Source organism: Agelaius phoeniceus, chromosome 7 (assembly GCF_051311805.1).
Source record: "Agelaius phoeniceus isolate bAgePho1 chromosome 7, bAgePho1.hap1, whole genome shotgun sequence".
Classification (NCBI taxonomy): Eukaryota; Metazoa; Chordata; class Aves; order Passeriformes; family Icteridae; genus Agelaius; species Agelaius phoeniceus.
In genome coordinates, this window is record NC_135271.1 from 29,429,230 (window position 1) to 29,444,413 (window position 15,184).

The following is a 15,184-nucleotide window of genomic DNA, read 5'->3' on the forward strand; positions in this document are numbered from 1 at the left end:
ATATTTCAGTCACAACGTCAAATTTTCAGCATCTTTACTAGCTGGCACTAATACCACTTACAATTGCAAATTACTATTAAAATAACAATCTCGTTATCAAATGAAAAACATCAAAGCACATGTAAGTGATTAAAGTGGGAATCTCAGGAACACATGCTCAGCTCAGTGAAGATAATCCTATTTCGGTTAATCTTGATTAAAAAGGATTCTTTCGCTGCTTGGGTGTGAATCTGCTCATCGTGCAGAAATGACTAATTGAACAGCAGGGGCTTCTTGCACCCAACGGGTGTCCTCGGACGCGCCCCCTTTCCCTGCCGTGACCCGAGCGCCGGGGAGGGGGCGCGACGACAACACAGGGCCGGGGCCACCGACATTGACACCGCCCTCACGGCCGAACCGCCCCCGCGCGCGGCGGGCGCACTGCGGCTGCGCGGGCAAGCGGCGAGCGCGCCCCACGCCCCCCGCCGCCACCAATGGCGCCTGCACAAAGTGACCTTGGCCGCGCTCCGCCTCTTCCGCTGCCCGGCCCCGCCGCGCCTGCGCACAGCCGGCCCAACCCTCCCGCCCGTCGGCCCGAGCGCGGCACCGCAGCGGTGAGAGCCGCGCCACTCCCGCCATCCGCGCCCATCGCCGCCCCCGCCCGTTGCACCCTCACCCTCTCCCTCTCTCCGCAGAGACGCCGGATCCTGAGCCCCGGGACGCCGCCAGCTAAGATGTTCGCCTGCGCCAAGCTCGCCACCTCGCCCTCCCTGGTGAGTGGGGGTGCGCGGGGGGCGCCTGCGCTTCGTCACCGGTCCCGTCCGTGTCGGTGGCGGGGTCGGTGCCGGCCGCGGGGCGATCGCGGGTCGAGCGGGCCTCCGAGCCCCGCGGCAGCGCCCTGGGACGGGCCCGTACCGAGCGCTGCCCGCCCGAGCGCGAAGGAGGGGGGGCGGGGGTCGGGCAGACTGCGGCAGGGCCGCGTTCTCCTTCCTGCCTCCTTGGCGCGGCCGGGGCCCGCTGCCAAGGTGAGGGGGGGCCTTCGCACACGAGCGGCCAAGGAGGGGGAGGTCAGCGCCGCTCCTGGGCCTACTGCGCTCCGTGCCTCGCTGTAGGTCAAACTCCAGCCTGTTGCTTGTCCTGGGCAAGGCCGGAATTCTTTGCCCTTGCGGAGATAAAAGACTGTTCTGCATGAAAATGCCCTCTCTGGCCTGCAGAAGGTCTCATCTTGCATGGTCCAGGCCCAGGTTTCTCTTGCAGGAAGAGCTTTGTGCAAGAGCCGAAATGACCTTAGGCTGCTGGGAGCCCAAGGACACATGCAGGCCGCTTGTGAAAAACGATTCATTCATTTGTGCCTCTCTAAATTTGAAAGTCTAGGTTACATCTGTGCATTTAACAACTTCGAAAATCATTTTGATGGCTTTTTATTTGTTCATTTCAAAATGTGTTTCACTGCTTCGTGGTCGGTCGGGATTTTTTGTTGCCGTTTTGCTCCATTTTCTGTCAGCATAATGCATGTATATGTTCACTGAATGGTGTGGCTATTTACTATATATTTTCTGAAAACAGTGCTGTCAGATTGCATGGCAGTGCTTGCTTCCATATCGTTTATTGTATATGCAGCTGTTCAGAGATTGCTGTCTTTCAAGGAAGACAAATGGCTTAGTAACTAATAGTCTTACTGTCTTACAGACTGTTGTATGGAACAGCTGTGATTAAATGTTTCATTTTTTTATAGTTTTTTTCCTCCTCTTACAGATCCGTGCTGGATCAAGAGTCTTGTACAGACCAATTTCGGCATCTGTGTTGTCTAGGCCAGAGGTCAAGAATGGAGAGGTACCTTATAAACAAAATTCTGTATCTTCCTAAATTACCTGGTGAGCCTAAATGTCCTCAACCTAGAGTTCACTTGTACTAACTCAATACCTATAGTGTGAAACTTGCTTTAAGTCAAACACCTAATAATACTTGTTGCTGTCTTGCTCTTTCCCCTGAGAAGTCTTTCACATTTAAAGTTGATACTTTCAGGTCGAACAGGTAACATTCTGAAGTTTATGACTTAACAGTCTCATCACTCTAAAGAATAAGTAGACATTGCATCTAATACAACTTTTTAAACTGCATAATAACACTATCACATGGTCTTTTGTCTGAATATAATGTTTTTTCATGTTTTGTTTTCTTAGGGCAAGTCAACAGTTATCGGGGCCCAAAATACTGTCTCCCAGCTAGCACTTAGGGAATTCCAGACTAGTGCTATCAGCAGGGACATTGACACTGCTGCCAAATTCATTGGTGCTGGTGCAGCCACAGTAGGTGTGGCTGGTTCTGGTGCTGGAATTGGAACAGTCTTCGGTAGTCTAATCATTGGTTATGCCAGGTAATCAATCTCTCTCTTTAAAAACTATTTAATTGTATGCAGATGTATCTTGAGACAGCTGAACTGTAGAAAGGATAATGGCACTGTAATAAATTCTGTTAATGATTACTGTTACTGATACACATGGCTGAAGAGAATCTTATGAAACTGTACCATATTCATCAGGATGGCTCTGTTGTTAAATTCAGAACTTTGTACACTCTTCCTGGAGGAGAGCCATGAAAGAAATTGCATCATTAGACTTGGTTGGTCTTTTGGTCACTGAAGTCCAGTGTTTGAGCATTCAGTTCCAGAACTGAAATAAAAATCCAGCCTGTATCTTTCCCCATGTCCTTAGGAAAAGTCCTAAATAGTCTTCATAGTCAGAATCATTGTTTAGGAATGGATGTTTTCTAACACATTCAGCTTTGCATCTCAGAATATTCAGTTATTTTAGCAAATGAGTTATCATTCCTTCTAGAAATCTGAAGGGGGCAAGGGTGAGGATTTTGTAGTAGGGATGAACTTTCGTGTAATTTTACAACATTTATGTTATAGAAGTAGTTCACGTGACATCATGGAAGCGCAGAACTGATACAGGCATAAAAGAGGTTTCATGTTCTTCACAACTTTTTCATTTTTTCAGTTAAGTCTTAACTTCTTAATAAAGATTTTTAAGCCTTTTTGAAGACAAGAAGGCTCACTTTCCACTTGAAAAAACAAGTGTTTTCAGTACAAAATTAATATATCAAGTTTTGAACTTGGCATGAACATGTCAATAAGCGGTTGTAGAACATTGCTTCAGAGTTTTATATTGGAGATTTCTCTCACTTCTTGAAGGCATATTGCATTTTTGCAACAAACTGCTTCAATTTTTTTTTTCCTATTCTTAAATGGTTTCACTTCCTGTATTTGCCTTGGGAGCTGGTTAAACATGATACACATTAAATTCCTTGGGAGTACCGTTCTTATGTCACAGATGTGAAATAAATTTCTACATTAGACCTGAGTCTAGTCTTAATTGCCAACTAATTTGTCTTCAGTGCAATCCTTCCAAAAAGTTGCTTGGATTTATTGAATTTTCCCATTTCAGAATCTGTAGCAAGGAACTATGAGGTTAAACTGCATGAAAAACATCTTAATTGTAAGGATAAAAAGGACTTACACCTTCTCTTTCTTTTAGAAATCCTTCTCTGAAGCAGCAGCTGTTCTCATATGCTATCCTGGGATTCGCCCTGTCTGAAGCTATGGGTCTCTTCTGTCTGATGGTTGCTTTCTTGATCCTATTTGCCATGTGAATGGAGATCTGCCTGTAACATTGGCATTGGAATGTAACTGCATTTTATGGGACTCCCAAAATGTTGGTGTCATGGAAATTAATGCTATTTCCAAAGTCATTTCATTAAAGATAACAACTGTCAACTTGTTGCCTTCATTTTTGTCTTTCTCACTAGGGTATATGGAAGACGACATTCTGTAATTCAGTCTCCACGGATTGCTCCTGATAATGACATATTGCATAGCACTCTTCCAGTCCAACGTTTTATTTATTATAATCAATGTGGTATATATGTAAAAGACCAAAGGATGCAGAGATTAAGTGTGCAAGGCTGTAGTGTTGGCCTTGTTCCTTCACTTGTGTTTTTGTTTTTTCTTAAGCTAGCTGACATGCACATTCTGGCACCTCTTGATAGAAGGAGCCAAACAGAAATCCATGAAGGTGATAGGACACTTCTATCAGTTTTCAAGTACACCAGATATTTTGATTACCATGGTAGGTTTTCCACTTGGATCTGAACAGTGTCCCCATTGAGCTAAATAAGCAACCACTTTAGTATGGTCCAAGGCATTTAGTTGTGATTCATGGACATTATATTTTAATTCGTTACTGCATTTTTGGCATCACCTAATTTAAAAAGAGAGCTTCCAGCTTTCCAATTTTGTAGTCAGCCTTGCATTATCTCACACATTCTTTAAAGAGCATTAGGATTAAAGCATTTTGGTTTAAAAAAATAGCTGCAGTATCTACCTTTGCTTCCCTTGTAGCAGTCTAAATGGATTTATGGTGTCATCCATACTTGGAGGAAAGCACTGTGTGCTACTATACTTACCTGGTGGGGGGCTTGATAGCATCTCAAACCTTATCCAGAACACTAAATATTCTGGTCATATAACAAAAAAAAAACCTGAACTTTGTAAGAATGTAAGCCCAGCTTGTTAAGTGTTTTGTTATCTTGCTCCTAAGTAATTCCTGAATTAAATATAGGAATTTTTATTGGAGGAAATGGAGAAATGATTAATAGCTCAGATAAGTGTAAGATGTGGGTAAGATTCTGTTTTAATCTGAATTAAAAAGTACCAAGTGGGTATTCAAAGAGATATGGTTTAGTGGACTTTACTCCTCTTTGGTTTATGGTGGACTTTGCAGTGTTAACAGCTGGACTTAATGATCTTCAAGGTCTAAAACACCTTTCCTTAAAGGTGTTTCACAACCTAAATGATTGTAGAATTGTAGATGGTAGCAAAATTCTAGAACCTAGCACAAGAAACAACTTCCCCCACATGTTCTTAGTAGAAAACAGTATTCTCTAATTCAGAGAATGTTTTTATATGTGTGAATTTCAGAAGTGTAGAATATGAAGGACATTAGTATCTTCAGAACAATATTAGTAGTGTCTTACATGAGTAGATCAGGAAGTGGAGTTTTGAGGAGTGAGAGGGGGTAGGAGGTGAAGCACATTGCAGGTATCTTCCATGTGGTCTATGCTCATGCAGTGCTGATTTTAGGGACCTGCTATTACCCATTCTTGGAAGCGACTGATTTGCAAAGCTGGCAGTGCATTTGTCCTGGCTGAAAGATATTCTAGTCTCTAAATTTCATCTTTGTATTGCTGTCCTGGTAGGTGGTGAACTTTTTTCTCTTCTTTCAGTACAGCAGGGATCTCTAGAGGCATCTGAGGTGGTAATCTGTATTCTCTAAAATCATGGACAGTCCAGTGAATAGCTTATTCAAGCTTCAGGTATCACTGGGATTTGGCCAAATAAGCATCTTCAGATCTTCTTGGTCAAGTCCAACTCCAACTCTGTTAATTCAACTGATGAATTTGTTTGCATATAAAATGTTTCTGCTGAGTTTTAATGGTGTTTGGTGGAGATAGAAGACCTGGTTGAATTACTGCTCTGTAACTTCACTAGGAAAGCCACCTGAGTCACCGTGAGTTATTTGAATCAGGTTTGAATAATGAGGTTTGGATTTACAGCCCATCTTTTACCACCCTTTCAACATGAACCTTTTTTCTTGTGATCAGCCTTGCCTGAAAGACAGTGGACAACTTGGGTCATCCTAAATGTGGACATGAAGGTTGTTTTAGTGGTAGCATCTCCCCAAGCCTTTTGCCTTTTAACTCGCTCTTAGACTGGTGAGCATAGGCCAAACTCAGGCAGAGTGGCTGTTTAGTTACACCAGTGGTGACAGAATCAGATCTGGGTTCTACAGATAGAGATTAATCAGGGACTTTCAAAACAAGGCAACATACCTTCACACAGAGGATTATCCTCCTTATGGACAATAAGGGGCTTAGAGTTAGTGAGTGACGGGCAGATACTGACAGGTGAACTATTACAGGGCACATGGAATCCCTTCCCAGCAGAGCTCAGTTGGTCAATTTGAGTGGTCTGACAGGGAGTACCCTCACTTTTCCTAAAATGCTCAGAGAAGTAACAATTATATGTGTAAAAGACTTTTTTGCTTACAAAAAAACCCCAACCTGGTCTCTGCCTTAATAGGGCAGCAAAACTAAGGTCTCTTGATCTTCCTGTAAGAGCTTCCATCAAGCAATCTTGTAGGTCAGAGAAACCAAACTTAAGTTTCATGACGTGTTACTGTAGGCTTTACTTTGCCAAAACCTTTTTCAGTTTCTTCTGACATGGACCATGCTGAACTCAGATGGTCAGCTCATGAAAATTTGTCTTGTAGGTTCTCCAGATTGAAAGAATGACTGTTCATGTTTCATTGTTGAAGATGAAGCCAGCTAAACCTCTGAAATATCCATGTTATTCTAATGGAAAATGAAGGAAACATTAAAGTTACCAATTATGCTCTTAAGTTACTGCTGCAGGTAAAAGTGATTCATCCCATGCTGCAGGTAAAATTGAACATCCTGCTGCTGGCTTTTTCCATTCTCCTGCTTTCCTTGTCTTTGATTTTTGCATCAATTTCACACTGAAGAAAGGAACCTGTAGTTCAGTTTTTTAGTCCAGGCTTAGGACTGCTGCTGCTATGTAATGGTGAAGCTAAACCATCAAAAAAGAGTTTCTTCCAATACAGGTCTCAGTTGCTCTCTGAAGAAAGATCTCTGTTCCTCTCTTCTACATGTACAATTGAGTTCTTGCAACATGCTACTTTAAAGAATAATTCCACCTCTAAGTAAACGGTGTACTTTAATGCAGTGCTTTTTATCCTGTCATATCTTAAAGAACTTTGCAGAAGGGCTGTACAGTGCCCACCAAAACCATACACGAGAAATGAAACATACCATACTGTCTTGTGCAAGTTCGGAGAAACTCAGCCAAAATGTATTTTACTGGAACTGATATTACTTTTTTTAGAAGTATTTTATTGATACAGGCTTGCACTCTCAGATCAGTCTCAGAACAAGATCAAATTCTGCACATGCACAGAATTAAAGCTCCATGTGTGATTCGTTTGCCATTATTCTGCAGTGCTGCGGCATTTTTAATACATTAACCAAGGTGAGTGTTTAGCACACCCATGGCTTCAGGCACACACCTCGCTCCTGCCCTGAGAGCGGGTGTGTTGAGAGATGGGGAATCTCGCCAGTCCAGGGCTTTGGAGCGCTGATAATTCCAAAAGTTGGATGTGACAGGCGCATGAAGTCTTGCCGCTGAGCGAGGCCTTGCAGTGCTTTACTCACTACGTGCTGCCTGCTGTCCTCAGCTGCCGGCCCTCCCGCACATCCCACAGCAGAGGACGGGCACCTCATGCTGAGCTCCCCTCGGCCACGGCCGCACCAATCCCGCCCCACCACGGGAGCAGTGCCCGCCGTGCCGAGTGCGGCCGAGGCCGGCTCGGCCATGGCTAGGCCTGCCATGCCTGGGCCCGGCCGGGGTCGCTGTGGGGACCGGGGACCGGCCCCGCCCCCGCGCCGCGTGACCGCCCCGCCCCGCGGAGGTGTCAGCGCGGCTCTCGCGAGAGGTGACGGAAGCCCGCGGGGGACCCGGCCTTTAATGTGCGGTCCGGCGGCGTTGCGGGTGAGTTTGTAAACACGGCCCGGCCCGGCTCGGCCCGGCGCGGCGGCTCCTCCTCCCTCCGCGCTGCGGCGGCGCCGGGCGGGCGGGGGCGGCGGGGCGGGAGCGGCGCGGCGCGGCAGTGGGCGGGGGATGCCCGGGAGGCAGTAACATGGCGCCGCCGCTCCTCTCCGCGGCAGCCCCCTCCCCCAGCGCGGCCTGCGGCTCCCGCCGCCCCTAGAGCGGGGCGGGGCGGCCCGGCCGGCGCCGCGGACACCGGTACCCGCCCGGAGGTAGGGCCTGGCGGGCGGCCCGGGACGCGGGGCGGCGAGGCGGGCGGCCGGGTGGGTGGGTGAGGGGACTACGGCGCGTCCGGGAGCGGTGCCCCGCGGGGGCATCGCCGGCAGCCGCCCCGGGCCCGGCCCGCGGCGTGGAGGGCGGGAGGAGAGGGCAGCCGGGCCTCGCCTTTCCGCCTCGCCTCTGCTCCGGGGAGGCCGCCAGCTGCGTCCATCTTCGGCTCTGAAGGAGAACTTGCTCCGTGCCGGTGCGGAGAAGGGTGCGGGTGTGGGGGATGCCGGGCGGGGGGTAAGAACAGCTCCTCGGCACCAGGTGTTGGCCTGCCTGGTGTCTGGCCACGGAGCTGAACCTCCTGGAGCAGTTGCCTCGTTGACTTTGCCTGTTATTGTGCGTAATGTCTCTCGAGTTGTCAAATAAAAGGTCTCTGAAGCTTTCACTTGAAAAAACATGTCACAGACCCTCAATTAGTGATAGCTGCACGGTGTTTAAGCACAATGTTTTATGTCAAGATGTAACGTCATGTTTAGAGTTAGGGGAAATGTGTGCTGCCATGTTGCTTCTGCAGTCTTACTCATTCTCCAGCATCCCTGTTTTTGGAGGGAGATCCATTAGTGTGTTTATGTGCCCTATTCTTGCACTCTATGTACCTCACTTGCTTTTTGTCCTGTTGCTTTCTCTCAGAGGTGTTTATCTTCCAGCAGTGATACTGTCACCTGTTTACTTGTGCTGAAATGACAAATTTGAATAATCTGAACATTCTGAATCATCCCCTACTTTCCAAACAGCGACCACAAACATGGCTGAAATGTATTTTATTTGCCACATTTTAAGACAGTGGTTTTGTTTTCTGTTTGACGTATTCTACTGATGGCGGTGAATGTCACATCCGCACTTACTGCTCAGCATAAAGCCGGGTAAGAGGTAATAAAAACTAATGTTCTGAAGTTTGGGTCATAAGACTGCTAGGTCTGGTTAGATACTAAATTCAGCACGAGCTGATAGGATCAGAGCAGTCCTTGTGGTTCTGGTCTTCTCAGATGTTCAGGTGGAATTTCTTCAGCCATCCACTGAAACAGGTTGCTGCCTGTTAATGGACTTCATTTCAGAGGGACAAACTGTAGTCCAGTTTGGCATTCACTTGAATTAACTCTGAAGTGTTTATAATTATGCAATCTAGAATCAAAATTGTCAAGCTGTCTTGTTAAAAAACTAAACAATAATTTTGTCAGGGACTGGTTGTTATATAATGCCTCAAAAGAATTGTCAAATAATGAGACCTTAATGTGTACATGAGTGAAGCAGCTCTTTAAAAAATCCATTGGGATTTTATGTTTCAATACTGACATTGTATTCTAATGCTTAATCAAGTAGTTGAGCTTTTGATCTTCTTTACAATGTAGTTGATATTTTACCCTGATTTGAATTCTAGAGACATGAATATTTTTGGTAGGTCTTTTTCCAGAAACTTCTAGACTATGCAGTATCTAATATAAGGTACTTTCAGATCTTAAATTTCATTATATATACTTTTATTAATCTTGCTTTTCATGCTGCTTTCCTTTTGTGACCATGTTGAACAGCGTGAACTGTGGTATTATTTTCATTCTTGTTTCATTAAATTTTGAATGGGCCTAGTGCTAAAAATTCCTTTTCTGTCATCAGCTTTCTTTTCTTCTACTCTTAATTAACTTAAACTTACAAATGTACATTTTTACCTCCGTGAAGGTTTCCTAACTTGAAGTTATTTATAGTATCAACATTCTTAATGGTTTCTTAACATAGTCTTGAGTGCCTGTATAAAAATTATGTATTTTCTATTTTCAAAGGAGCAAATGTGATTCAATACTTTTAACTCTTATTTTAATATTGAATAGATTTCAGGTTACCATTGCTCTGCATAACTGAACTGTATTTGTTTAACATATAATATGCACTCTAAGGAGCCTTTGGATACAGTTAGTTACAAAAATATTAGTCAATATTTAATAATTATGCAATCAATGCTTTTTTTTTTTCCACATTTATGATGTACTGTTTTCAGCTTTGTTCAGTGTCAGCTTCAGTTCACCCTGAGAACTTTTCCATTAGCTTCACTTCAGATAAGAGCTTTGCTTAAGCAAGGCATTCCAAGCAATATATTATGTTTCCTTCCTAGGTAAATCCTGTGGTCATTTATGTAAATGCTTACAGCAAAGAAAAAGATCATTCTGTTTTAATGAGCAAGAGGAATCCTGTAGTGAGATATTTGATATATTTAAAGATTTTTAGGATTGATTTCTTTATAATTCATTTAATTTTAGACTTTAGGGATGCCTTCTAAGAAAATGTGAAAAGCAAGTAACTTTTTGGTAAGCTGGGTTTTTAAGTGTTGTTGAAACAAGTGTAGAAAAGTGAGGTTGAATTTCTAATGTTTGTTAGGTCGAAGATGTTCAAACTTAGATTAATGAACTGGGGAAAGCAAGGCCTAATATCTCTGTAAGCAAATTGTGAGAAGATGGGAGGAATATGATCCCCTCTATATTTCTTTTATGAGGTTCATTGACATTTTGCTTCTCTACAAGAGCTGTATTCACACAGCCTGAATTTTTAGTAAGCTAAAGAAAGATCAGGAGTGTCTCTGAAAAATACTTAAGCCAGAGAGTTGAATTAGAAGCCACCATGTTCAGCCAGCAGGAGATGTTCAGGACCTTCCCTTATGCCATTAGTGCTCTCTGTTTGCCAGAAATGTATCTTTTTGTGGAAGAAGCCACTCCTGCAGCTGAAGGAGTTAAATTGCTTTGTTTTTGTATATGTGACTATCTGTGCAATGGCTGTCTTATTGGCACTTGTTAAGTCAATCATACTTTCTTTTGTCTTTAAGTCAATCATCTTTTCTTCTTGTCCAGATGTGCTGGCCTTCATAGAATTTAGACAAATGGTAGAAGATATGGAATTAACTTTAGACATCAGATATTAGCAGTTAACTAATAATATCAGCAAAAAGTCCCTAACATTTGACTTTTTAAAAGAAAAAAATTGAACCTTGTGCTAGCAGTGTAATATGATGAAGGAGCTCCAGTTTTTCTGTTTGCCAGCCATTGGTAGTTATGAAGTTTAAATATTCTGGACTAGGGCTTATAGTTTTCTTGCAGAATCTACAAGGTTAGTTTCTGCCAATCCCACTTTCATTATGAGGAGGAATGTTTTAAATTTTCAGGTTGTATCTCCTCTATTTCCTTCATTGTTCAGTTTTAGTTTTTAGGACTATCAAATTCAACAGTATTGCACAAATACAGTCAGATCACTTCTGCAAGTGCCCTGAAGTGGTCAAGCATTAATTACACTGGTTTTGCTTCACCTTTCTTCTTTTGCTTTATAGGAAACAGAAAATATAGCTCCAGTCCCTCTAGGTAAGTAGAGCACTTCCTTTTAAAATACAAATTACTTCTTTTCAAATTTATGTCCTTCTTAAGTGGTGTATTCTGCCTACTAACTTCTGATTTTTACTGAAATCACAACTTGCAAATCGTCATGTGTAGAAAATTGTGGAAATAAAAATAGACTCTTTAAATGTGGGAAGTGATTAAAATTTATGGTGTGAATGCTATATCTAAGTGTTGAAAGTATAAAGACACCATGTTCATTTTGATTTTTGTTATTATTTGCTTGGTTGCATGAAAAAGCTATCTTTTAATTGTGAGATGTTTAAATTTAGACAATAAAAATAGCTACCTCCCCCCCATCTAAAGACATCTTGGAAGGAGCTAAGCAAAATACTAAATTCAGCTCTCCAGGTAACCATTAAGAGAATGTTATTCTTACTGTGGCAAATATGTTCCATTCACTTTACCTTGAATAAGTATGTACTCTTAAGTAAAACTCTTAAAAGTTGATAAAAGTTAAAAATTTTGACCTGATTCTTTTATGCTTCAGTTTCCTATTATAAAATGAAGCTTTAAAGTAAAATCTTACATTACCTAAAGTAGTTACTCACTATGATGAGATCAACAGAAAAGTTTAGTAAGAGTTAATAATTCTCTACACAGTAAGGCTTTGTATCTTGCAGTAAAAGGGGGCACAATCCCAGATGCAATGTAATGAATAAAAGGAAATGTTGACTAGACATGGCAGCTCTTGAGGAAATGCAAACATCCGTAGGAAAAGGCATCAATGGTGCTGTAACATAAGCACTTTGTAGTGTTTGGACTCAGAGCACACTGAATGCTGATGGACTGCTGTAATTCTGGCTTGTCTCAATGGCCTGATACGGTTTCTGTCCAACTCTCATCTTTTTCAAACCACAATGTACAGATGTTTTGAGGGTTGGAGGGTTGGTTGCAAGTGGTCATTGTAGCTGCAGGGCTTGGGTGTGCTTCTCATGTAAGCAGCAGGGGATAAATCAGCTACTGCTGTAGCTGCAGACTGACAGATTGTCCTCTGTGGACTGTCCAGTTTAGGAGGGGGACACACTTGTGAAAATATGCCTCTCTTCTTGCATGTTGGTCAGAGGAAGCATGCTGTCCTTCAAAAGTTTTACAGTTTTTGTTTGTTCGTGGGGTTAGTGTGTTCATAGCTGTCTTTTCTGTGCTCAGTTCTGGCAGCTTTCCTCTGTGCTGTTTGTGTCAGCCCTGATGTTACAGGAGGGCAGCCTCTGTATTGCTACAGTGCTTAAAATAATGAATCCCAGGGTAGGAGTGCACAGCCTGTGAGCAGCTCTGTGCAGGGACGTCTTTTCATACACACCTTGCTTTCTACAGGTAAAGTAGAGGCTTTAGCTGCAAGTCTGGTGAGTCTTTAGTAGGTACATGTGAAGAATTACTTTTCTCAGCAAATTTGAAGAAGTTTTTGCAAGGACTGTTGATACATATACATTTTAAACAGCTGCTTAAATGTTCAGTAGAAAAATTTTGAAACAAATTGTCAGTTGTATTTTCCATGCTCCTGTATATAGGCAATTAAGAGAAATCAAAAGAATCTTTTCCACTTAAATAAGCCAGCAAGACATGGCTTAAGTCAGTGTAGGCTTCTATTCTTTGTAAGATTGTCTTCTAAAAGGTTTTGAAAGCGAGCCTCAGACTATGTAGTAATAGTTTCCACCAAGCGTACCCAAGGTGTTTAATTAAAATCTTATGGAAATATGCAGATAATTGTTGAAGCTATTTTTGTAGCACATTTAAATACGTATTAATGTGACATTTTATGGAGACATTTTTATTTTTTAAATAAGCATATTGCCTTAAGTATTAGTGAATTATTTGGAAACTCATTTTTATTTCTCCATATTAGATATATTTTAAAGATGGATATATACTTATTTATATAGTTTACTGTACCGTTTACATTCCAAACATCATGAAAGAGGCTTGCTACATTTTAAATAGGCATGATCTGAGTGTATTTTACTTCTGTGTTGAAAGTACAGAGCAAACACCAAAAAAGTGAGGTTATTAGTGTGGTTTTAGTACTGAAGTTGATTATATGATTTACTGTAAAGATTATTTCAAGGTTTTTTTGTGTTTAGCTCTGATGCTGTTACAGTGTGACTGGAATTTTACATATGGATTTCTTTATGCTACTGAAATGAATGTGAAGTTTACCGAAGCAAGTTGTGGTTCAGTGGACTGTAGTAAGAATCATTTGAATGTAGTAAGAATCATTGAATGTTCATTTTATCTGAAGAGACGAGTTAAGGCTGGAGTTTCACATTCATATTGGATTCCTTCAGGAACTGTCTTTTTTTCTCTGGGACAAGGTGTTAGCTGTTGCCTAGGTAACAGTCCAGGGTGACTCTAATTCCCCTCTAGGGACAGGGTTATCACTTCATGTATTACATTTCTCATTTGACTGGGTGAGTAACATTTTTGTCAAGACTGCATCTAAGTTGCTATTTTGGTTTTCAGGGGAAAAGTATTTTCTGAATTACTCTTTCTTACTGTGATATTCTCACTTCGAGCAGTCAGTCTACAACAGAGAGAGACTCCTTTGAAATTAGAGTGGCAATTACCAACATTTTTTCCTGAAAATTTGCCTTCTCTATGTTAGTTTTGTTATGTTAGGCAACATGTAATCCAGAAGGAAAAGAGGATGCAAAGGATGGGGTTTGTGTGCATTTTGTAGCTGCAACAGGCTTTTGACCATGCAGAGTCTTCTAAAAGTGTCAGAACATTACCCAGGTTTGGATTGTCCATTGCAGTTGTTCACCTCTGTTCCTCACTAGGATATCTTTACAGTATGCTTTAAATTTCAGAGTTATCTTGGATTGCACAGAATTTTATCCAGTCAAATTTTTAATTTCTGCAAGGCTGAGATTCCACAGCCCTGCTTGACAACCTGTTCCAGTGTTGTGGGATTTATTTTTTTTTTAATGCTGTGTTTTCCTCATCCTCTGCACTTGCTCCTAACTTTCTTGGTGTGTCTCATGAATGTTGCATCTCAGTCCTTTTATTATACTCTACCTAAAGTCTGGATCTGACTTTTCTTTATCAATACATTAGATAGTTTATGACAGCAAGCAGATCCTCCTTCTCCATTCTGAACAAACTTTGCTTCCTCTTGTTATGTAATTGTCCAGCCTCCTAACTGTTCTGATGGGGCCCCAGATGTTTTCTCTCCAGATCATCAGCTGTCTGGGTACAGCACTTCAGCCGTAGAGTACCAGATAAAGGACAGTAATCACTTCCCTTCATCTCACTGCTGTGCCTTTGTTAATTCATCCCAGTAGCCTCTTGTCTTTCAGTGCTACAAGTAACATGATGCTGAATCGTGTTGGGTTTGTTGTCCACCGTGAGTTACAGGTTCTGCCCCAAAGCTGCTTGACAGGCAGTTGCCCCTCAGCCTCCACTGTTGCATGGAGTTATTTTGTTCTATAGGTAAATACAGTTCTTACCAATTTGGCTGCACTAACAAATGCGAGCCCTTTGTTTTCCCATCCTGTCAGATCCAGTTTCTATTTAGATTTAAAATGTCCAAGGTCTTGCTCAGAATGCAAGTGAACTTCTTTTAGGTGCAAGAATTTGAGTGCTTCAGCATAATTTTTTTTCCTCAGATGTTATCTGGAATCTCTTTACAAGAGATTACCTCACAGAATTCCATGTGGCCTGCAGTCAAATAATGTTACAAAGATGAGGAAATGAATTTATCTCCAACTTTTTTCCAGTAAGTTTGCCAGAAGGACAGCACTGCTTTTCTTTTTCACAAGGATTGATTTTTTACTTGTATATTAGGCATTCAAAATTCACGGGCTTTACAAACTAAGACATAGAACCAGATAGGAATTTCACATGCAAATATGAGATTTGGTAATACTCCTTGAAAAGAGAAAATAAA

At 42.2% G+C, this 15,184-nt stretch overlaps 2 protein-coding genes across 5 annotated transcripts in view; both read left to right on the forward strand.

The window, feature by feature from the left end:
• The first annotated feature begins 434 nt into the window (after window positions 1-434).
• On the forward strand, window positions 435-3,757 carry ATP5MC3 (ATP synthase membrane subunit c locus 3). Its single transcript, XM_054636666.2, has 5 exons — window positions 435-593; window positions 675-752; window positions 1,735-1,812; window positions 2,163-2,356; window positions 3,519-3,757. The coding sequence occupies exons 1-5, from the start codon at window positions 474-476 to the stop codon at window positions 3,631-3,633; spliced, it is 585 nt and encodes a 194-aa protein (XP_054492641.2). The 5' UTR covers window positions 435-473; the 3' UTR covers window positions 3,634-3,757.
• Window positions 3,758-7,490: 3,733 nt separating this feature from the next.
• ATF2 (activating transcription factor 2) overlaps window positions 7,491-15,184 on the forward strand; it is a 48,679-nt gene continuing 40,985 nt past the window's right edge. For 2 of the 4 annotated variants that reach the window (XM_054636822.2, XM_077181379.1), the window contains exons 1-2: window positions 7,491-7,606; window positions 11,238-11,268. The gene's annotated coding sequence lies outside the window, so the exon portion shown is untranslated. Of the gene's footprint in view, window positions 7,607-7,735; window positions 7,876-8,022; window positions 8,127-11,237; window positions 11,269-15,184 lie in introns of those variants that run through there. The other 2 variants (XM_054636815.2, XM_054636821.2) reach the window with 2 other exon arrangements.